Raw genomic sequence first — 23,281 nt, 5'->3', positions numbered from 1 at the left:
AAAACATTACTTGTGGACATCTGTAGAGCCTCTCTGTGCTGTAGACAGAAGGACGGCATGATGCAAAAGCTGCAGTTTCTAATTATCAGCCATACGTCCCGCAAGGGAAAACCACAGAGCTGTGAAGTGAGCAGGTGATTACAACACACGTCCATTCACATTGCTCATCGTTCCCTTCCGGTTCAGTGTCAGAGCAGCAGATCGCAAACTTTTGTCTCTTTCTATCACCATCCCCCACCCTCCTTATCTCAGTGGTTCCCTTTGGAGAGCAGCAGGCTTCAGGCAGCAACATGCTCTTCACTGTCATTGGCAGCGTCCTGCACTTTTAATTTACCCATTTGAAGCCAGAGTATGCAGAGGGGTGTAGCACCCATAACAGTGTCACGTAGCGCCTGTGTGCTGCACTTTTAAGTGCCAGGATGTGTGTTTAATCGTCATTCTCACCTTTTCCCTTCAATGTTTTGTTTAAACACAGGAGTTCCATGATCCAATCACTTCACTAAGGCATTTTGGTTATTTGCCAGGAAAGTTATGAATTGGGAGGGGCTGTGTACTGTTAAGTCCTGCTGCAAGCAGTTACTCAATGACAGGAAGTTCTGATACAAATAGGATGTTTAAAGAGCTGTGCAATACATAAAACCTAGTCTTTTCTTTTCCTTGTGTGAGAGCATGTTGGGAAATAATTTCACACAAAAAGGCAATAACCAGTGTGTTCTCTTATTTCTGGAGATGTGATCTTGAGAGTGTATCACATCCCCGTGAAATGTTCCTGTCCAAACGTATTTCCAAAGTAAACTGGGCCCGTTGGCTATTAATTTAAGATGGAGAGATATGCTGTAACATGCAGGCCTACAGCCCCGGAGATCACCGTCAGCAGCCAAGTATTCTCTCAGGAGGAAGAGGGCTGGCTCAGTCTGACAGTGAGGCATGTCTTTCCTATGCAGTGTGTTTCTACACCTCATTTAACCAGGCAAACTGAAAAAAAAATACATTTTTTATTTATTATGCTCTGAGGAAGGGGCTGCAGAGAGTTGGGCGAATGGAGTACTTTCCAGTACAACCAATGCATTGTCATACAGACCACTCTCGAGCATTAGCTGAAGATGCAGCAAGAAACTCACCTGCAAAAAAATTGCAAAAAAAGGATATCCAATATTTATACACATGGAAAGCTGTTGATGCAGAAAACCAACTAAGTGACTGTCATGAAAATATTTGACGATCTAATTAACCATTTATACCTGTTCTAGTTTGCTCATCGTTTGGTCCAGCTTCTGTTCTACTAGACTTCCCTCCCTCAACAAATCAGATTTGTTTTGTTCATGAGAAGTGTGTAAGGATTAGTTGATTAAAAAGGGCCTAAATGTGTACATAATGTTTTTTGATAGTAGTCATGCATGTAGGAATATTTTTTTACCAATGACAATGAAAATACTCTTAACCTTTTGGAAAAATAAATAATTTCACATTCAATACAGTGGCCTCAGCTCCAGCCCCAATGCAAAGAAGAAGCGTGAAAGATTAATGGATGCTGTCTGTTATTAAAACTCAATAACCTCTTGTTCATTAAAAAATCAAACATACTAATCAATAGCACAAATGTCCTTGGTGAGATGGACCCAAATGCCTGTGATGTTGCTTGTCGCTCTATTTGTTATTGTTTTATTGACATACAGCCCATCACAGTAATCAGCAGAATCCATTCATAGACATGAATAAATGCAAAAGTATCATTATGGTCATGGTTGATCCACTTTTAACAATATTATAAGCTACCTGTAGCTTGGTTCAGTGTTTTCCTTACATTAGGGCCGTCTTTCTGCGTAGGGTCACAAGATAGATCTGAGAGGTCATTTGATGGTTTATGAGTTTGGACAAAAGAAAGAACGAAATTATTTCACACAAATCTTAACAGAGTTTGTGTTCTTGTGTAACTGACACATTTTTCCCTATTACTTTATAAGTAGTAAATGTATACTGAGCTTCTTACCACCGGTAATTATTGTATCTTACACATGAGAAGAGCTCATGTTCTAGTCTGTGAATCTGTTCATACTTTGTCAATTGGCTCTGATGTTGACCTCTAACTATAATTTGTTCTGGTCTCATCTTACTCAGCTCTCTCTATTCTCAAACACTGACACAAACCTTACTTGCAGCCAAGAGCAGAGTGTTGAGTTGTGGGAACAGGCAGCGGGCTGTGCAGCACCTTGAAATGTCGGAAGAAGGGAGAGGATTGTCTGTGTTCAGCAGACTGAAGAAAGTGAACCTGGTTGCCTCTCATTGGTATACTGAGAGGTCTGAGCTCACTGCTGCTTGATCAGTTTATTTTCTGTGTTGTAGTACTACACAGGACCCACTTTTGTTCTTAGTTGCGTGCAAGCGCAGGTATATGAGTGCACAAACGTACATGAATGACTAAAGGATGGGACATTGAGTGCGAGGATCAAGTTCCTTCACCAGCTTACTTTCACCTCTAATAGAGCCATTGCCATTCCACAGGGGAAAGTGGTGTGTTCTGAAACAAGGTGCCGGCTGTGTATGCAGACCCCCCAGAGTGAACCTAAACCATACACCCAGTAATGGGGTTCTTTAAGAGTTTATCTGGCTCTAGTAGACACACCTGTACACTGCTCCCAGCCTCTAAATCTCCAGGATAAGTCTGTGTGTGTGTGCGGAAAAGGCTGCCATCCCCTAATGTGGCTGACAAACAAAACAGTAGGTCTGCCTCTCTGAGCCTTTTCCTGTAATAGAAAAATGTAATCTCCTACTGGGAGTATGTTGTTGTGTATTGCAGTGCATATAGTGCATATCTGAGATTGTATTGTCTGACAAGATTAAGGATATTTCTTATTAACTAAGCAAAATAATATTTTGGGTTGATTTAACAAAAAAGCATCACTTCCTTTTAGGAATCACCAAACACAAGCCTACAAATAGGGGCGGCTGTGCCACAGTGGTGGGAGTCGGTCGTCTCCCTCTGTCGTTCCCCTGCTCCTGCATTCCACACAATGTGTCCTTGAGCAAGAGATACTGAACCTCAAATTGCTCGCTGTGGCATTAACAGCAGCGTGTGAATGTATATGGATTGGATTACTTCATACAAGAGGTGGAACGGTTCACAGAGGTCACGGTTCAGTTTGGTCCTGGGTTTGTGGTCACTGCCAGGTACAAAATTGGCTCAACAATAAAAAAGCAACAAAAAAGTCTTGGTTGCATATTTCTAGGTTTCTATTTTGAGCTGACAGTCATGCAAGTTACAGTTTGTTCTATCTTGTGTTATTTAGAACTACTTGTGATAGTTGATACAGTCTATAGAGTATTAAATATTAAACTACTGCATATGCGTGTATCCTTTAAAAAATGTTTGTACCTTGTGTAATGTCTCATGGCTTTTACAACAAGAGGCTTTTTAAAAACAGCAGGGATCAGTATTTGGACACTTGTCTTCTTCATTCTGGTTATTGGCATCACCGGGTTATGCTGTCTAATATTCATTAGCATGTTTGAAGTGTTTACTAGACATACCTGAACCTGAAGTTTACCCAAACTACTAATTTAAAGAAGCAGGCAGTTTTTCTAACTCTACTGTGTAAAGTAACTACTGTAAATTACTCTTCTTCTTTGTCTGTTTGCTGTGTCTGCTTCTTCTCTTACGTGTTAAAAAGCAGTTGGCAAACAGTTTTGAGCATCACTGCCACCTGGATTTGGGTGTGCATACTTATGTGTGACTGCCTTATTTCTCCAGCCAGACATATCCGTCATATGATTGCATGCACTGGATGAACCATGGCGGTTTAGAACAAATGCAAATACTATTAGAGGCCTAGTCTTAGTAAAGGCCTTAATACTGGTGATCACTTGACAGTACTCTCTTCCATAAGTTTGTGAATGCTGTGTGAATGGGTGAATATGACATGTAGTGTAATAGCGCTGAGTGGTTTGAGGCTTGGAGAAGCACTACAGTTCATTTACCATCCATGTTAATACAGTGGGTACCACAGCAGCCATTCCTTGGCATTTAGTGACATAGCACAACAGTCCCTCTGCAGGTCTTTCCAAGTGACTGGAAGTTTTCCTGGCACTAGCCTCAAGGACCTTCCTGGCTTGTTTTCACAGACACCTTGACCTCTGCAGCAGTGAAGTAGTGGATTTCAATCTGCAGCCATTATGGTTCTCAATCAACATTTCATAGGTCATGTGCCAGTGCCTCTGGCGAGTGTTGACTTTGACTGAAGTGACAAAGGCTGACCGAGTTTGGAATGATGCCTTTTAGTTAGAATGATTTCACATTTCTTCTGGTACCTAAAGGCCCAATTGCATTTAGGCTCTAGCATTTACAATATGTCTGTTCCTAAACAGCATAACTCCAATTGAGCCTTAGAAGGCTGTAAATAGCTAAAGCTATATCACCACTAAATGATTATTTCAGAAAAAAGACTGCACTGTTGATTTCTTCAACAACACTATCATTTAATAAGCGAAGTGCTGTCTGATTAGTCTACATTACGATTAGATAATGAGGATAAGGTGTGGGGAAATGTTTTTCCACAGTTCATTACAGTGAGCCATGTTTTCGTTGTGACCTATAGTTTGGACACACTGTAAAGTACACTCACACTGGACTGTCATTGCATTATCAAGAGATTATCAGATTTTATGACATATGTGTTATGAATGTGTGGCTCTCTGTAGGGTGTGTTGTTGTGTAAAATTCACATTCCCCATTCAGTTGAAAGATGGTCCCATCCAGTTTTTCGTTGGCAGCAAACACACACTGAGGAGCTGCTGACAGCCTGCCTCGGGAAAGGGCTTTAACTGGCCGTTGAAATTTGTGTGCAATGTGCATGCATTTGTGTTTGTGTATACAATGCATTTTTATCCAGTGTGTTCCACTCTTTCTGCACACCCAAATAAACACAGCAAGAGTGTATGGGGACTCATCATTCACTTTAGCTTCCAACACAAATAAGCAGAGCCTCCGAGCACATGTTGCTACTCCTCTGACAGCTGTCAATCAATCTGCTGACCTGTAAACATTCATTTGGTGGGCACAGTTATTCAATCAAACTGTACAAATATAGCAAATCTAATGCTATTAATCTTTGCTTATTGACGTAACCGTGTGTTAAATTTAGAATTGGATGGAAGGACTGGTAATATCAGATTCCATAGGGAGTCTGTTTAAAAAGGTCTCTAGATGGTGTTTATTTTAAGGCCCAATGGTGGACATGTTGATGGCTTTGCATGCTTTGGGGTCCAGGACTCTTCTGTATGACCACATAACAACCTATCATTATCAAACTGAACATGACGAAACATAATGAGCACCCAAAAAGTATCGTAGCATTTATCTATATCCTGAAATGTATTATTTTTGAAACTATGCTTTAAAATGTTATTGTTTTTTTTTTTTTAATGTGTATTGCCAAACCTATGTTACCATGTTCACACCCCACATTGACTACATTTCACTCTCTCTTTTATCCAGCATTTGTAAACGGTCAAACAAAGCTTACTGTACTCAAAGTTTACACTCTGGTTTCCCTTCAACACATTTCTGCTGCTAAATCAACACAAAAGAATGTTGAGTAACCTCAAAGTGTGGTTCCCTGTTTCAGCTTTCTGTGGTCTGCTGGTTGTAGAATAAAGCAAAACAGTGAAAAGGGACTTTCCTGCTGTTTGAGTCAAACCTCTGTGTTTGTCCAACAATATGTGAATGCCACCCTGTAATGCGTCTACCCTATAGATTGTAGAGGAGTGTGTTTGTCTATGGTGAGGCATGGGGCCTTTGCTCTCTCAGTGGCCTCTCTGCCCTGTCTGTGCATAGTTGCTGAACCAAGAAGAACATATCAAACAAACACTCCAACACATAGCTGTCGGAAGATAGGGTTACTCTCAACATGAGAGGACTTGCATTGTGTTACTATAGGAGTACACTCCTCTGGCCTTTGGAGAGTGTTGTCCTACAAGCGATGTAGCTGTGTAAACCCAGCTGAACTTAGTATATTCATCATATCATGTCCTATATATATGGAATGACTTTGTAATAACATTATATGTAACTGTCAGAGTGCTGTTTTTATTGTCTGCCATTTGATGGAAGTAATGGACAGAAGAAAATTAGAGACTTTCTATATCTTCTGATCTACTCAGGCGGTATGAAGCCATCAACACAGCATGACAGATACTCAGTAGCAGTTGTCTCTAATGTGTGGTGTTAAGTTACAATGGTGTTGGTTGAAAACCATCAGATAACTCCACACTGTTTGGAGGAGTGGCATGAGGAATGTGTCAGTTGTGCATACATGTCTTTGTGAAAATGTGCATGTGCCCCACAGTTGTCTTTAATCTTTTTCTGTCTCCATACAGAGCTGAGATCCACCGGCACTGCTCATCACTTCGCCTACCTTCTCAACACTTCAGATTACCGGATCCTGCGTATGGATGAGGACCATGATCGCATGTACGTCGGCAGCAAGGATCACATCTTGTCCCTGGACCTCCATGACATCAACAAGGAACCCCATATTGTAAGACAATTCCCATGCTTCCCCTTATCTGTAACCCCATCCCTCAAATGGGCTGTATAATTGCGTTGAAGGAATTGCCTTTACCTTAGTGCTGCAGCAGCAGCTCTGCAGGGCAAAATGTTCCATAGTTTTGCCCCTTCAACAGCCATTTTGGTTCACTCGCATTGAGTTTTTGTTGGAGGGCACTTTTTCAGTTGTTGGGTCATTAAAACACTATAATTGGGTTATGACTATCCCAATAGGACTTATATTTGCCTGGGTGGATGTCCCCCTTGCAATTTCAGCCCAGAAACCTCATAAATGCCAGTGATGTATAACAGTTTGGATTGTAACTATAAAATGTCATCTGTTCCCCCCTGACAGATCCACTGGCCAGTGTCTGAACGGAGAAGGATGGAGTGCCTTGTGAGTGGGAAGGACGCCAATGTAAGTACGCCTGCTGACTACACTCATGAGCTCAGCAGGTATATTCAGCTGATGTGATTTCCATCCACTTGTTAGGCCAAAAATGAGAAAATATGTAGTTTTTTGAACTCATAGGGCTAAACACATACCGCTCACTACATGTTACAATGTGACAGACCTTTGTAAATGGCACTCACCTGCAGGGTTGAGACTTGGCCCAGTAAAACTTCTAGTTCCATCGATCTAGCCAAAGAAAGAGAGAGTTGAATAAGTCACGCTCTCCATCCACCTGTCTGCCAGGCCAGGGTCAAGAGTATAACACCATGGCTAAGTTTTTGATGTATTGTCTACATAAATGTAGAGGCACAGTCTAAAAGTCTCTTAAACTTGAGCATACAGTAAATGTGCAAGAGGTTTACCAGTAAACTATGGCTATGAATTTCTTTTTATTCAGATGCTTATAGCATTTGAATTGACTTGTTTTTTTATGTGTCCAGGAGGAGTGTGCTAATTTCATCCGCCTGGTTGAGCCATGGAACCGGACTCAGCTCTACATCTGTGGGACAGGAGCTTACAATCCAGTTTGTACTTTTGTTAACCGCGGACGCAAACCTCAGGTTAGAATTTAAAGACTTGAGAAAAGTTCTTGCCAAAAATGTGGTCTCTTGGTAAAACGACTAAGCAAACAGCTTTCTCTGTTTATGTTATGGCATAGCCCAGATTCTCCTTGTGCTTTTTTCTTTTTCTTACCCAAGTTCTTATCCTCCCTCCACCTTACTCAGAGTAAGTTACTGGAGGTTCCCTTAACAATGATTTCCTTCCATCATTAGGCCTGCTGGGGGTACCATGTTCCTGTGTCTGGCAAAGCAGCCAACAAAGCTTTAGGTGCACACAGCTGTATTCCTCAGTGAGCTGTAAAAGTTTCTCTGTTTAGTCTCAGCCTTTAATGGGACCTTTTGAATTTCTTAAAGCAAGCCAAGCATCACCACCATGCCATACTCCCCTTTAACACCTAACTATTCTTTAAATATCACACTTGTTCCCTAACGATGACCAGGGGACTTTTTAAAATGGGATGAATAAAAAGTAAATGTTCCTTTTGACTCTCCTTTGAGACATACAACACAGTTTAGAGAACTTGCAACTGCAGGCACGGCTTGCATGAGTCCCTTGTTGCATTCGGTTACTTCATGACCATTTGCTTACGAAGGGCTTCCATCCATTTGCTTGCCTATCCATCCACCCCTTCATGCATCCACCCAGGCCACCCGCCAGCTTCCAACTTGTGAGATGTTGGGTAATTGGAGGTGGGAGCTCCCATTATGGGGTGCTTGTGGAATGTTCCAGTTCTAGTCCATTAATGAGATGGTTGTCTTTTTTTTTCTTCAACACATTGAACAGATAGATTTGAGTTGTCCCCCGTGAGCCCCTTTCTCAGCTGTGCTTTGGAGTTAACTCTGAGTGCAAAAACGTGAGGTGTTACATTCAACACAGATCCATGCACGTAGTTCCTTACACAAACAGTGTAACTGAGTTAGTAATTATTAATTCAACATTCACATGCATTGTTGTTATTTGATTTCACCAGTGTGTGATGTATCATTTAGTTCTCCCATGCTTAAAGTACTAGCCTGGTAGCTTTTGTAAACTGTTTCAACAGAATGTTTTTGCTTCAGCAGCAGATAAGGCATACATGTAAGTAGCATACTGTGAGAGCTTTATTGACTCAACTGCAGGATAGAAAAATGTAGAGTTGACTTTTCAACCATCTGGTCAAATAAACCTACAAAAAGCTGCTCACACACATATATTTTCTTTGTGCACATGCATTATACTGATTTCATTAGTTTTGGTTCTGAGAGGTCCTCATCGTGTCTGGAAGTCAGGATTTATTCCAGTGAAGCATATGGAAGAAGGTTCCCTCGATCCCTCCTCATAAGTGGCGTAACATCCAGACTGTGTTGCTGTCTCCTGTTTTAGACGTCCATGTATCTGCAGATGGCCCAGGCCAGAGGAAGGGCTAGCCGCGCAGCTGAACCCAGCGCTGTGCACGAGACACTTGGATTAAAGGTGCGATGTGGGCCCTGTCTGCACCGCAGCCCTGCATTCTGCCTGGGCTCGTGGCCACCAGCAGCACGCTCCCTATCTTTATGTCCGAGCACATTTTGTCTGAATCATCTTTAACTCCCCATCATTTGTTTATCTCCTTAACATTTGGCATGAATCTCTTCTAGTCCTTGCACAAACCTTGCAGGCTTTGTGATGTGGAATTGCATTTCATTTCATGTCACCTCATTTTTTTTTTATCAGTGTTTCACTCATTTTTCCTTTGTGTATGCCTCATTGTCTGAACACCCTTTCATATCTGTCATTGTCCTGTTTGTGCTTTGCATTTGTGCTAAATGCCATATTTTGCATGTGAGCTGGATTATCGAATGGCAAAATCTTCACAGACTGCTGAAAAAATCATGTTGACTTTTGCTAGTTCAAGATTTAATAAAGCAGGCTTTCACTGCTGTTCAATGCATGACATATTAATTATAAATAGCATATATTAAGCATTTATTTAACAAAAGATACCCAAATCATTCATTGCACTTATCTGAGAAAGGACGTCACACCCATTATTGCTTCAAACCAACGAGCCATCCACCCTCTGTAGGAATGTGGTGCAGTCTCTCCCATAGAGAAGGCAGGACTAGTCAGCATCTGACCCACTCCTGCAGCAGGCTCTGTTAGCCCAGAGCAAACACCAGCCATCTGTAGTCAACTAGCTGTGCAGCAAGGAAATAAAGAAGCCACATACTTGAACATGTCTCCATGTTTGAGCTCTCCAGGCACATTTTAACACAAAAAGGGACTTTTGAAGGACACGTGGAAACTAAAGTGAAGGGGTCACAGTGAATATGTTTGAAGTTTTTTTTTGCTAGTCAGATTTTCTTGTGTCACAACAAGGGGTCATATTTTACAGCAGGGTTATAAAAGCATGTCTAGGGCACAGTTTCCCTCTGGTACATATAAATGTTTGTGACCTTTTTTACACATCAACATCTGGCGTGGCTGGGAGTGCGTTGTCGGCACCTCCTTATTTGCACGAGTGGTGATTTTAATCAAACTTGAGTGGAGAATTGCGAAAGGATATGTGTGTGATCCAATGAAGTGAGTTTGGGACTGTGCCATTTTCTTTCCACTGATTTAGTGCTGATGGACAACGACAGAGATGTCTCTTTCTCTGTAACCATTGGGATTGGACAGGCTCTGGTGTGTGAGGCGGGGCTGAAGGACATGTCATTGCATGCCACTGATTCATGTTCCCCCACTCTTTTACGCAAATTCATGCCAATCATCTTTCAGTGCTTGTGCACAGAGAGGCCACTAGCAGTGAGCATCAGTCATCCAGCCTGCATCATGGGTTTGTTTTCACTGTGCTGGATTATAGGTGTCAGCACTAGGCCTGAAGAGCCATAGGCACCAAAGGCTGAGAGACATTTGGCATGCAGTTTATTATTCAGGGAAAAAATACTAAGACACATTGTTTTCAGCAGTACAGTGGCATAGAGATTGATTAGAAATTCCTTGCTTTTCCTGCATGTATATTTCTGTATGAATGCGTATTCATTATTCTAATACTTCAGCCCCCATCATGCAGTGTAGGATGACTCCCACAGGAGTCACTTGGAGCACACTCGGTGCCTCATTTACCCTTTCACAAGGGAATTACAGTGACAAGATGAAGAGTGCTGAATTTATTGCCATCTCCATATGATTTTTTCCATTTCAGGAAGATATCTTCCATTTGGAGCCTGGAAAAGTGGAATCTGGGAAAGGAAAGTGCTCCTACGACCCGAAGCTCAACAGCGTGTCAGCTTTGATCAGTGAGTTTCATCTGGGCACGTTCACAGGAGGGTGTAAGCTCTGGTACATTAGGCCCAGAGTTCTTCATAGTAATGGCAGTGTTAGGCCACATGGATTCTTAACTTTTATGTCCTGTTTTCTTGTGTGGCCTTATTTACTCATGTCATATGCATCTGCTAAACTTTGGTACATAAAATACTTTGCCCCTGCACTTGAAGAAGAAGTAAAGGAGGTCAGGCCTCTTAAACTGAAAACCTGCATATGTATTACTGTACATATGCAGACTCATCAATTAAGAGAACTCGGGTGCTTGCCGAATAGTATTTCACTGTAGTCTTGAGATCTCGTTCAAATTTAAAGCCCATTGGAGGTATATGTGTGGCTACAATTATCAGCCAGATCATCTTGTTCTACAACAATTCTACAATTCACTTAGCAGACGCTTTTATCCAAAGCGACGTACATCAGAGAGTAAGTACAACACTAATCCATTCATACACCGCCACCGAAGCAGCGGGAGCAATGCGGGGTTAAGTGTCTTTCCCAAGGACACATCGGACATGTTGCTCAGCTGGGGATCGAACGCTCGACCTTTCGGTTGGGAGGCGACGACTCTACCATCTGAGCCACAGCCGCCCCTTGTTAGACCGCACTTGCCAACACCATGACCAAAACATTCAAGGGAGGTGTTTTGTGTTTTTTTGTGAGAATCTTATTCAGTCATCCAGCTGTCAAGATGCAGAGTAACAATTAAGTTGTTCTGGAGGCCTACACTGGCCCAACACCTCATTTACACACTAATGTTTTTTCTTTTCTTTTAATTTACCTAATGTTGGAGAACAAGCTGTGTCATAACGTTCGAGTAAAGACATTGGACCATAATAAAGATTATTTGCTTTAAGGACTTAAAGTGTATTTCCACCTCATTCAATCAATCCACCTTATTATTGTGAATATACATATTATACTTTAGTTTTTCATGAAGGCACTGTCCTTTGTCCCTTTGCCCAAGGGCACTCAGTCAGGTCCAGACCCCACAGTTGCCACCTGTGAAACTCGATCTTCTCTCTGTGGGGTGAGACAGTGGGTGTAAATCACTGGCAATGCTTTCCCACATTAGCACAGTGCCAGCTGACCAGTATGAAACCAGTACTGTCATCCAAGATGGATGTACCTCCCACTTCCACCAGTTAGAATCATACACGAGACACTATAGTTGGTGTTCCTAATGATTTAGAATTCTATACCACAACAATAGATTTACTGCTGACAACTGACTTCTCTGCTCTTTACCACATTAGACGTCCAATCATCCATGGACATTTTAATGATACATCATCAATCTCCATAAAGCTTCTGAGCACCATGACATTGAATATAATGGTGTTAGGAAAGTGTTTTTTTGTTTCCTCTGCGCCATCTCCTGCTGTCTTCTTACTCCATCTTTGAGAGCTGACAGTCACACCTGCTTTCCTGAGGGGCCCTTACAGCAGCTGGAGAACCAACACCTTGCCTTCCTGTGGCTTGACAAGGCTGTAGTATACATTTGTCAGTCTGCACACATGGATGTGCTCTTTATGGAGTGCATGTAAAGGCTGTTTCAGGAAGATTTAAGTGCATTTTAGCTGCATTAGTATCCCCAAATTTCTGACTGGAGTCCTCGGAAGTTAGCTTGTAAAAAACTATATGTAACTCCATGTATACTATGGAGTTTTAGAAAGACACATTCCAAAATCATAGCAAAAGAGTGGATAATAAAGATATATATTTTATTATCACTAATTTATTACACCAAATTTTTGTTGTAATAAAATCTTTATCTTTCTGTGAACATGTTTTTATGATCAAACGTTAATTAAAACACCCTAGAAAGAAATATGTGTCCAAAAAAGATAATAACTTTGCAATGCTGAGGTCCTGCATTTTAAAGTCGAGAATCCTTAGAAGATGAGCTCTAAATATACATTTTGAAATAAAAACCTTCGTGTTTGGTGCCAAGGGAGGTGCTGGAATCAAGTCAGAGTCATGAAATTTCTAAACTTAACTTTTTTTGTCTTTTTTCAGATGGTGAGCTGTATGCTGGGGTCTATGTTGACTTCATGGGAACAGACTCTGCCGTTTTCCGTACTTTGGGAACAAAGACGGCCATGCGGACAGATCAGTACAACTCCAGATGGTTAAATGGTAAATGTTCTTTGAAGCCTATAAGTGATGAATTAGGACTTCATGCAGAGTGTTAAGCTCTTCGATGTTATTTTTCAATCAACTAAAGCTAAAATGTAATGTTTGCATATGTTTAGAATCCTTCAACAAGTGATAAACAGGAAAGGCTCACAGTTTATACGATTTCAGCCAAATGTTTCCCCAAATTCATTCTGGGCCCAAACATCTCATCGCCTCTTTTCCCCACAGACCCCACTTTCATCCATGTCCACCTGATCCCAGACAGTGCAGAGAGAAATGACGACAAGCTGTATTTCTTCTTTCGGGAGAAGTCCTCTGAGATGGGTCAGACTCCTGTGACCCAGTCCCGTATAGGACGCATCTGCCTGGTGTGTAAACAGTGAGATGATTTGTTTTTGGTTTTATACTAAATAAAAAAGAAAGCCTGCATAGATATTAAGAACAGGCTGGGGACTACCAATGAGAGTGTTTGAATGTTTACAGGCACAGAAGCAGTATTTGGCCAACGCTGATGTGCTGGAATCCACATGTGTCGTTAACCTTCCTGTCTACAATGCATGCCTCTGTCTGTAAGGGTGCCCTATGACTTCTGACCCTGTGATCCTCTGACCTCTTCTCCCTGCTGGTCCTTCAACACTTTTTTGTGTACATGATAGCAGACAACTTACTGCCTTTAAAATAAAGTCCTTCTCAATTTAACTTACATTTTCTGCATGCACTAGAAGAAATTGAGCAGAGAAACAAAAACACATAACAACAAATGTCTCTGGGAGCTTTTGGTGCTTCTTATAGTGTTTATACGGGGCTAGTGTAATTATAGGTGTTCCCTTATGGGTTTGCGTGAATGTTTGAGCCTTAGATTCAGTGCAAGAGCACGGGTATAAGTGAGAAAATGCGCTATACGTGTGCTAGTTGCCTCAGCTGTTGGCCATTGTATTTATTTGAGGGGGTCAGGCGCTGACCCGGCACACAAACACTCATCCCCCTTTGCAGTGTGCTCTGCTGCAGCCTCCAGAGAACCAGTGCTGTTATTCTTACTTGGCCACACATCTGGACACTCTTACTGCCAATCTCTACACCCCGCACACCTCTAACAGCACGCTCAGATGTTTACTGTAATGACACTGGAAATGATGCAAACTTTTTGTCTGCTCCTGACATGGGATCCATCAAAATTGCACAAAGAATGTGAAGGCTTTGTCACTCATTGGTAAGAGATAGATGCTGATTATGGCAAGAGGATTTGAAAGAAATAACTGGTCTTACCTATTTTTAACTGGGATAGATTCTGGCCTTGCTCCACCACAGATGGAAGAGTCTAAATAGGAGGAGTCAGTGTTTACAATCTCAACCCCCCCTCTCTTTTTAGCTTCCTGGCTTTGCAAACCAATATGTACTGTATAGTGTGTGTGGGTGGCTCCACCTGGGTTTGTTTTCAGTAGGAAGACAGAGAAAGATGTGAGTTTAAGTGATTGATGTAGAAACTGCTCTGTATCCCCACCCTCTCAAGTGCAGAATGACGATGGAGGCCACTGCTGTCTGGTGAACAAGTGGAGCACCTTCCTGAAGGCCAGGCTCATCTGCTCGGTTCCGGGTGCTGACGGCATGGAGACGCACTTTGATGAGCTCCGTGAGTACAAAGACCTTGTAATTATGCTGTGATTTTTTCCCCCACTATTTACAGTTAAAGTGGTGAGCCGTAGGTCACCTGGTGTGGGTATGGGCTTCATAGACATCCCTGTCAATCAAACATGTTGGTAGCCTTGTGATGTCTGTTCTTCTGTGTTTGTCTTTTCTTTTTCTTTTTCTGTGGGTAGTGTGTCAAGCTGCTCTGCCAAAGTACATCCCACACATATAGGTTCAAAATAAAAGATACATTTATTAATTTGAATTATAAATTAAAGACATATTTCTTGTATGCACATGAGAAGCTTATATCTATTTGATGGTTCTGATAATGACTATGGAACGGCAAAATCCATTTAACTTACAATTACCACTTTTATCAAAACTTATTAAATGACCTTCCATCCTGTGGAAGCATTCCCATTGGCTAACTTTTGTTTCACCCCGATTTTTGAAAGAAACTTAAGCTCCACTGTATTTAGTTAATCATTTTGACAGTTCGTATCGAATGGCAAAGAAAAAGACAAAAGACAGGGCTTGATTTATTTCAGACTTGTTCTTTTTCAGATTGCTGTCATTTATGATCACATCTGAAATATTAAGCAGAGAACAGTCCACTGCAGCACCTGCCAATAGCGTACTTGTGTAAACACACACCAGAGCTCAATCCTTGGCCCATATGGCAGCCCACTCCCACCATATGGCCAATACAGCATACTATAATAGAAATGACACATATAATCCCACCACTGTAGTTGTCATTTTATTTCAGTTTGTCTGAAACAAAAGTGTCAGGCAGATCAGGTCACAGAGTAGGAATGGGTGTTTCTGTTTATCTAGCTATTGAGTTAATTTTAGTACTATAATTGTTGCATCTTATGACATTAAAAGACACATACACATGCCTTTTTACCTGTGCAGCCACTTTAATGATTTTAAATAAATCCAAAGTAGGTCAGCAATTGGATGTACAGCACAGTCTTTATTGGTCAGGAGTGGGTTAATATAAGGAAACTCTGCAGATTGGTTCTGTGGAAGAGCTGGACAGTTATCGTCTTTGGTGCTGATGTTTTTTACGGGCATTACTTGAAGAGAATTTACATTTGTTCTGAGACAGGCCGGAGAATAACCAAGGACAGCCATGTGAGAGTACACAATCCCATAGAGTAGGAAAGACTGCACATATCAATTTGCAGAGCAGCCAACCTGCCAAGGACTCCTGGAGGGGATAGTAAATTGGATATGATTAAATTTCATGCTTTTGGCTTTACATTTATTGTCTTGAATGTTTATTCAGCTCTGTCGCTAGAGTGTTTGATTTGAATAAGGTTTTAGAATTTCACAAGGGCAATTACTGTAAGTCTTTTACTATTGCTCATTGAATAAGGCTCCCCAAAGGAAACTCTGGATATTAGGAGATTTATGGACATTTGATTTCTTGACAAGACTTAGATAATTGGGGAGAATTGGACCACTTTCAGGACTGTGCGTTCCATATGAAGCTACAACCAGGAGAACCAGGAGATATGTAGCTTAGTTCATTTAGTAAAGAGTCTGAGAGGCAGAGGGAATAGTCTGGTTGCATCCAAAGGAAATAAGATTACCATTTCAGAATATTTTAGGATGAGTAATTAACAGATTGTATGGTTTGTTTGATACAACTATTAAAACATAGTATGCCAGGGGCCACTGGTAGCGCAGTGGTTGGTGCGCGCGCGCCCTATGTATGGAGGCCATGGTCCTCCAAGTGGGCGGCCCAGGTTCAAATCCAACCTGTGGCTCCTTTCCTGCATGTCATTCCCCACTCTCTCTCCCTGATTTCTGACTCTATCCACTATCCTATCTCTCAATTAAAAGCACAAAAAGACCAAAAATAAGTCTTTTAAATTAAAAAAAAAACATAGTCTGCCGGGAAGCTAGTACAAACTCAAGGAAGTCCAACACCGAGCCAATAAATAACCTGGCATACCAACCTCCAGCATACCACAAGTTGTTTTTTTCTATCTGTTAGATAAGTTAGCATGCTCACTTTGGACTTACAATGTTGTGCTTTTGCCAGTATTTATGACAACAGCTAGGCTAATTCGCTGCTATGCTTATGCTGATTACACCTTTCTGTTTACTGTACAAACATGGGAGTGGTAATAATCCTCTCAATAGTCTCTTGGTAAGAAGCTCATAATCATAGTTCCCAATATACCATATTATTTAGAATTCTGTTGGCTACATACAACATGCAGTAAGTACGCACTGTAGATGAATAAGACTGTTTCAGGCCTGCACAAGTTCAGAAAGATCATTTAGCCACACTTGAGTGAGAAGTTCCTTAAACTTTTCCCCCTTTTTAAAGAGTTTTAATAAAACAACTCTGCAAGCTATTACTAAGAACTTTGTTGAAATGTCTAGACCAGCTGTGTTCCTGGCATGGTTGTCCTATGCAGAAAGACATTATGGCAAAGCACGCCTGAGACCTGGGGAGTTTTTACAGTTGGAATATGCAGCAGTTATTGGCTCGGCACTTACAACATATGCCTAATTTAGCCACAATGATTTAAAAGACAGCATTATAATGTTTTTTTTTTCACTCATTAGCCTAGAAAAATAGAAAAGAAATTCTGCACTTGAGTTGTGAAACACTTAAGAAAAAGTATATAATCAATAGGCTGAGAAAAGCCAAATGGAGAAAACAGTTAAGTGGAAAACGTACAGGCAAGGGAAAAAATGATGATCAAGTAGATTGTTTTCATTTTGTTAAGAAAATTGCTTGTATGACAGCTGGGATTTCATTGCCTAATTAATAAAGGAAGTACAGTTGTGAAATCTAGATCCTTTTCTAACTGTTAACAGTATTATTAACACACAAAATCCCCCGGAGAAGTCATCCCAGCCCCATATCTTTTATTGCTAATCATAAGATGTTTTTTTCCAAGGTAACCCTGAAGGCTCAATTTGTTTTTAGCCATGTGGTACCTCTACCTTTGTTTCAGCGTTTGCTTGTCTGTCTATACACAAACTTCTTGCGTGCAGTCGTCTATTTCTGCAGTACAGCAGATGTATGTCATGACAAGGATCATGTGTTGTGCGACACCCTTGACAGCCCATTGCACTGCATCCATGCAAACCCATGACCGTTCCACTGCTGTGGCAGCTGTGGAAGATGGCTTGGTGTTCTTTGTGTGTATGGGTGGATTCTGGGGTGAGTTATCCACTGGGAAAAATTGACAATTTTCCTGCTATCTGTTTCAGGTATAAGCTTCAGGCTTAAGACTGCTGCTGAATTTGCAATGATTTCTCCCTTCAGTCGGGTTGGAAGCACATTCTCTGTTTCACGCTGAAGGCCGTTGTCCTACTGATGGTAGTGAACCTGTCTCCTGGGACTAGTATTTAGGTCAGGTACCAAACAGGAGAAAGACTTATCACCCATCGCATGTTTAGCTTTTCTTTATTTGTTGCTTTGTACCTTTGCTAAGTATAAAAGGATAGTCTAAATGCGGCTGTGTCCACTGTCAGAGTCCTGTAGGAACGAGTGTGACCATCTGTGATTTAGAGACCTTAAAAATCCGGTTAATACTATATGATGCTGTTCTCCCTTAGGGAGAAAAGAGATATTTCCTTTCCCTGAAAGACAAATATATGGGAAAAGAATCCCACCACATCGTGCTTAAATTGTCTGTCTCCTCAGGAGCCGTCTCAAGTGGTTCAGGAATCACATTGTTTCAGTCTGGGCTGTAGAAAAACAGACAGTTTATGTTCCCTCCTCTGCTGTTAAATATCTTTCCTTGGTGCCGGGCTTAAACTGCTTTGTTGTGGATGGTTCAGTGATAGAGCCTGACAAGTTTCATTGAGTCAGATTTTTAATAGTTTCATTACATATTGTGACAAAATACCTGAAATATAAATATATATCGAACAAATTAGACATCATCTTTTTCGTTGGTGCAATAGTTATCTGGATCACAACAGGTCCCAATTGGTTCATTTTCCACAGGGTGGGTTCCGTGTGTTTCCAACAAAGAAGAAGGTTCAGCTCTTTTGTTTGTGCATCACTTCTTCCAGTGAGGTGTAGCCTAAAGGTCTCTCTGGCTAAGAGTTTAGCATTGGCTGAAAGCTGTGTAAATATTAGTAAAGTAGAGTGCTTTTGCTGTGGAGCGTGATGGTTCCTTCACCCGTTAAGTTTGCACTGACGTGATTTTCTCTTTTCTCTTACAGGAGATGTTTACATACAGCCAACACAGGACACAAAAAATCCTGTGATTTATGGAGTCTTCTCCGTCTCTGGGTCAGTGAACGATAAATAATACAGTTTATCGACAACACCTGTCATTTTTAGGGATAAATTGCCAGAGTTGGCTGATTCTTTTCATATTTTGTCATACATTTTCTTACCCTTTTTTTCAACATTGACTTTCTCTTTATAGCTCTGTCTTCAAAGGCTCAGCAGTTTGTGTCTACTCCATGGCTGACATCCGCATGGTATTCAATGGACCCTTTGCCCACAAGGAGGGTCCAAATTACCAGTGGGTGGCTTACACCGGGAAGATCCCCTACCCCCGACCAGGCACAGTGAGTTTCCTGTCTACACCGACCCACACATGAAGCCATAGCAAGCTAGCATAACAGCAACTTCCTTCTGACTTAAACCTCAAGTAGAAACCATCTGAACAAGTTGCAGGCATAAGCATAACTACTGCAGACAGGCTCTTAAAGATGCGTTATTTATTTGATTATGTCCAATTTCTTCCGCTCATAATTCTCCTGTTTCTCTTTTAGTGCCCTGGAGGTACATTCACCCCCAACATGAAGTCCACCAAGGACTATCCAGATGAAGTGATTAACTTTATGAGGAATCACCCTGCCATGTACAATGCTGTGTACCCAATACACAAGCGCCCCCTAGTGGTTCGGACCAATGTGGATTATGAGTTCACCACCATCACTGTGGACCAAGTGGCGGCTGCAGATGGAAACTATGAAGTACTCTTCTTAGGAACTGGTGAGTGTGTTTTGTTGAATCTAAATGTGTTTGAATATGAAAGAAGTGAGTTTGGCTACTTATAAAGTCATTACAGCTTTCTTGAGGTTATTTTTAAGAACCTTATGTGCAAAAGAAGTCTGGCTGAACCCATGAACCCTTTACACTAGATTCAGAATGGTGAATAACAGTGTCAGTGGGAAGTTGAGTAATGGACCAAAAAATCCCCCCGTGGAAATAAATCCCATGTAAGTGGGGGGCTTGTCTCCCCTGTAATCATTTATCATTAAGAGAAAAGAATTCTTGCCCTTTTGTGCTTGGGTGGAAATTTAACCAATCAAAGGGTTTGTACCTTGCCCTATTCACATGAAGTAAACAACAGGAGATTTGTACCTGGAGGGCAGTGGTGGATCAACAGCGGGAGAGAGGAAAGACACAGGGGGTAAGAAGAAGAAAGGCGGGGGGGTACAGTCAGTGTATCCATCACCTTAATCCTGCCCACTGGTGCAAAAGAGATTATCTATTTGTTTTCTTGCGTCAGCCTTTAATCAGGCCTCAGTAAGACAGCAGCAGCCACCCAGAGTGGCCAGCCCTTACATGTTGCTTATGACGCCCATGCCCCAGCGTCATCGCTCATCTGTGCATTCTGGGGAGGGGACTAATGGGTTTGTGTGTGATGGAGGCCACTATGGAGGAATGTGTGTCCTTTCAGCTGCTGTCAGAGGCTGCCATTCATTGCAATTGAAGGCTCAATGCAGAAAACATAATAAATCTCAGGTGTCTTACTAACAAGACTGCCTTACACTTTACTGAAATCAAACATGCTAGCCAGGGAACGCCAGAAATCTTCGTAGCATGCTGGCTAATAGGCAAGATAAAAAAGGAGTTGAGTGTGGCAGAAGAAATGTATCATTGGGGTGGCAGCACCAAGTGAAACCGAGGTTCATTTCATTGTGCTAAGGTCAAACTAAAGAGAAAACATATAAACAAGGTAAAGAGTACAGTGGAGCCTGTTGATACAAGGATTATCCCTTGTGGGAGGTTGCTGAGATAATAAAACGAGAATTGACATGGCTGTGCATGGGCAGCGGGGTGTGAGGTTGCAGGTATGTAGCTGATAGGTGTGCGTTGTGCTTCACAGACAAGGGAACAGTTCAGAAAGTCATCGTTCTGCCCAGAGATGACCTGCAGACTGAGGAGCTGGTCTTGGAGGAGGTAGAGGTTTTCAAGGTGAGCTTTTCCTTGATTCATTTTTTCCCTATTAAACTTTATTTGTCTATTATATTTTATCTTACCTTCTTTGCACTTGAATCCTTGACTTTTGTTTTTCTTGCCACTTTGTCATAATTAGCTCACTCATTTGTACACACTGTACATCTGATTAAACTCTGTACCCACACAAAATTATTTTCTTTCAAGGTCCCGACCCCGATTACAACAATGAAGATCTCATCTAAAAGAGTATGTATTTCAGTGCACCAACCTGTCTTATTCCATGATGAAAAGAGGAAACAATTTCATCTTCCAAGGAAAGCGAATGCAAAATTATTGCTATTTGAAAAGGTCACAAGCTTCTTGTACGCAGCTGTGCTTATTGCTGCTTCCCCTCATAGCACATAGAACCAGTAAGAGGGAGACAATGATGAGAGAAATATGAAAAAGACACTAAAGGTTTAGTGCTGCCTTTCAGTGTGATTCAAATCCTTGTGCTTTTCTTCATTCTGTTACATCATCCCTCGGACAGAGAGGTTGCATTACATGCAGCCTGCCAAAGTGACAAATTTCTAACAGCTGATCATAAAATTATGATGGCGACCTGAGAGAGCTGAGCTGAATATTATGCCAGATGATCCAGAGCCTGCTGTTTCAGCAGAGCGTGGAACCAGATTTTACACTTATCTCATTACACCCACCTGGGACTGTGGAGCCTTGGAGCTACCGGGAGTTTGACTTGACTTGCATTTTCAGATGCTGATGTCTCACAAATATGACAATGTAGATTTTGATTGGGGGCTTTTTTTTTTCAATTAATTCACCCATTAAAACACACAATATATAATGCAATGTGAAATTTCACATCTTGGAATTTACTTATTAAAATGTCAATAATGAGCATAAATTCCTTGAAATATCAGGCTCTGCTCAGGGTAGCTGTTCATAAAAAAACTTAAAATGTTTTGTCTATTCCTTATTTAGAAGTCTATATTAAAGGTGCACTAGTATGTAGATTTGGTAGTGAAATTTGAAAATTGGAGAAGTTCTATGCTATATTTTCTGAACTTACTACACAAACTTTACTTTAAAAAAGGGTCACTGGAACACTGTTTGGAGCTAAAAAAAATCTACCGGGAGAGTTATGGTTTCACTGTTGTGGACCCCTCACCATAACTTTTTATTTTATCTTCAAACAATGTTACAGGGACCACATTTCCCTCTGAGGACAGTTTGTGTATAGAATTGTAAACATATACCACATAATCTGTGCACTTCTCCAACTTTCAAATTTCTCTACCAAAACTACATCGTGCACCTTTAAATGGTTACCAAGTGGCCCAAATCATCACTATTTCCCATTGTCTTTACTTTCAACAGCAACAGCTATATGTGTCGTCTACGTTGGGGCTGACCCAGCTGGCTCTTCACCGCTGTGATGTGTACGGGGAGGCCTGCGCGGACTGCTGTCTGGCCAGAGACCCTTACTGTGCCTGGGATGGCAAGTCGTGCTCTCGTTACTCTTCCTCGCAGAAGAGGTGAGCACTGGCAGCACTGATAGCATGAGCTGCATTCATTTCTCAACTAACTGACTGTCTTAACTGGTGTGTTGACTGACGCTCACAGAAGACGGCCTGGATGGCTGAATGGCTATTCGAATGGCATTGTATCTTTTTATGATATTCAAATGATCATGGTGTTTGGGTTATCTGTTGTTGACAGCTCCCCTACTAATCATATACTTGTGATATTAGAAGATTTACCAGTAAATTATATAAATTCCCAATCTCTGTGATTCATCATGATTTCATAATCGGGTGGAGGATGATCTTAAGAATCATCTGTATGTGATACTTGAATGGCTATGTATTGTTGGATGGCTTTGATTGGCTTGCAGTTGCTTTATGCTTTTTTTCTCTCCTTATTCGGCAACTGGTCTGACCCGTTTAGACGGAGCCGGCGACAGGATGTTAAGTACGGGAACCCCATCCGCCAATGCAGAGGCTTTAACTCTAATGGTAAGTTGCCCATTCTTCAACCTCTGCTGCTTTTATTGCTATTTCTTTTTTAATGCATAGAGAAGGTTAAAAAATAATGATTCATCCTATTATTGCTGCTCTAGGCGGCTCACAGTTTTCATTGTAATGGACAGTAGTTAGTAGATTAGTTTAGGCTGGCAGCTTTATAGTCATCAGAAAAAGTCATATCACAATTTTGGTCCTTCGGAGTTCAAGGTAATGAGTGTTTTGGTTGCCACTGAAATCCCTCTCTCCCTGCTTTACAGCCAACAAGAACACTCTGGAGATGGTGCAGTACGGGGTGGAGGGGAGCAGTACGTTCCTGGAGTGTCAGGCCCGCTCTCCGCATGCTGTCATCAAATGGCATCTGCAGAGAGATAACAGTGACCGCAGGAAAGAGGTGAGCCATTACAGTGTGTCTTTCTCAAACATTTGGATTGTTCAACAATCTAATAATTGTTGAGGGAACTTTGCTC

At 41.4% G+C, this 23,281-nt stretch overlaps 1 protein-coding gene across 4 annotated transcripts in view; it reads left to right on the top strand.

Annotated features, from left to right (window-relative positions):
• Positions 1-23,281, top strand: part of sema3fb (sema domain, immunoglobulin domain (Ig), short basic domain, secreted, (semaphorin) 3Fb) — a 56,528-nt gene that overhangs the window by 29,247 nt on the left and 4,000 nt on the right. Inside the window, exons 3-18 of one of the 4 annotated variants that reach the window (XM_061042491.1) lie at positions 6,373-6,533; positions 6,897-6,959; positions 7,436-7,555; positions 8,919-9,008; positions 10,720-10,813; positions 12,858-12,977; positions 13,206-13,345; positions 14,493-14,607; positions 18,813-18,882; positions 19,022-19,166; positions 19,374-19,596; positions 20,717-20,805; positions 20,995-21,036; positions 22,168-22,325; positions 22,738-22,805; positions 23,072-23,205. In XM_061042491.1, coding sequence (XP_060898474.1) covers positions 6,373-6,533; positions 6,897-6,959; positions 7,436-7,555; positions 8,919-9,008; positions 10,720-10,813; positions 12,858-12,977; positions 13,206-13,345; positions 14,493-14,607; positions 18,813-18,882; positions 19,022-19,166; positions 19,374-19,596; positions 20,717-20,805; positions 20,995-21,036; positions 22,168-22,325; positions 22,738-22,805; positions 23,072-23,205 — 1,832 coding nt within the window. Of the gene's footprint in view, positions 1-6,372; positions 6,534-6,896; positions 6,960-7,435; positions 7,556-8,918; positions 9,009-10,719; positions 10,814-12,857; positions 12,978-13,205; positions 13,346-14,492; positions 14,608-18,812; positions 18,883-19,021; positions 19,167-19,373; positions 19,597-20,716; positions 20,806-20,994; positions 21,037-22,167; positions 22,328-22,724; positions 22,806-23,071; positions 23,206-23,281 lie in introns of all 4 variants that reach the window. The other 3 variants (XM_061042490.1, XM_061042493.1, XM_061042492.1) reach the window with 3 other exon arrangements.

This window comes from Labrus mixtus, chromosome 7 (assembly GCF_963584025.1).
Source record: "Labrus mixtus chromosome 7, fLabMix1.1, whole genome shotgun sequence".
NCBI classification, from domain to species: domain Eukaryota; kingdom Metazoa; phylum Chordata; class Actinopteri; order Labriformes; family Labridae; genus Labrus; species Labrus mixtus.
This window is presented reverse-complemented; position numbering and strand designations above follow the sequence as displayed.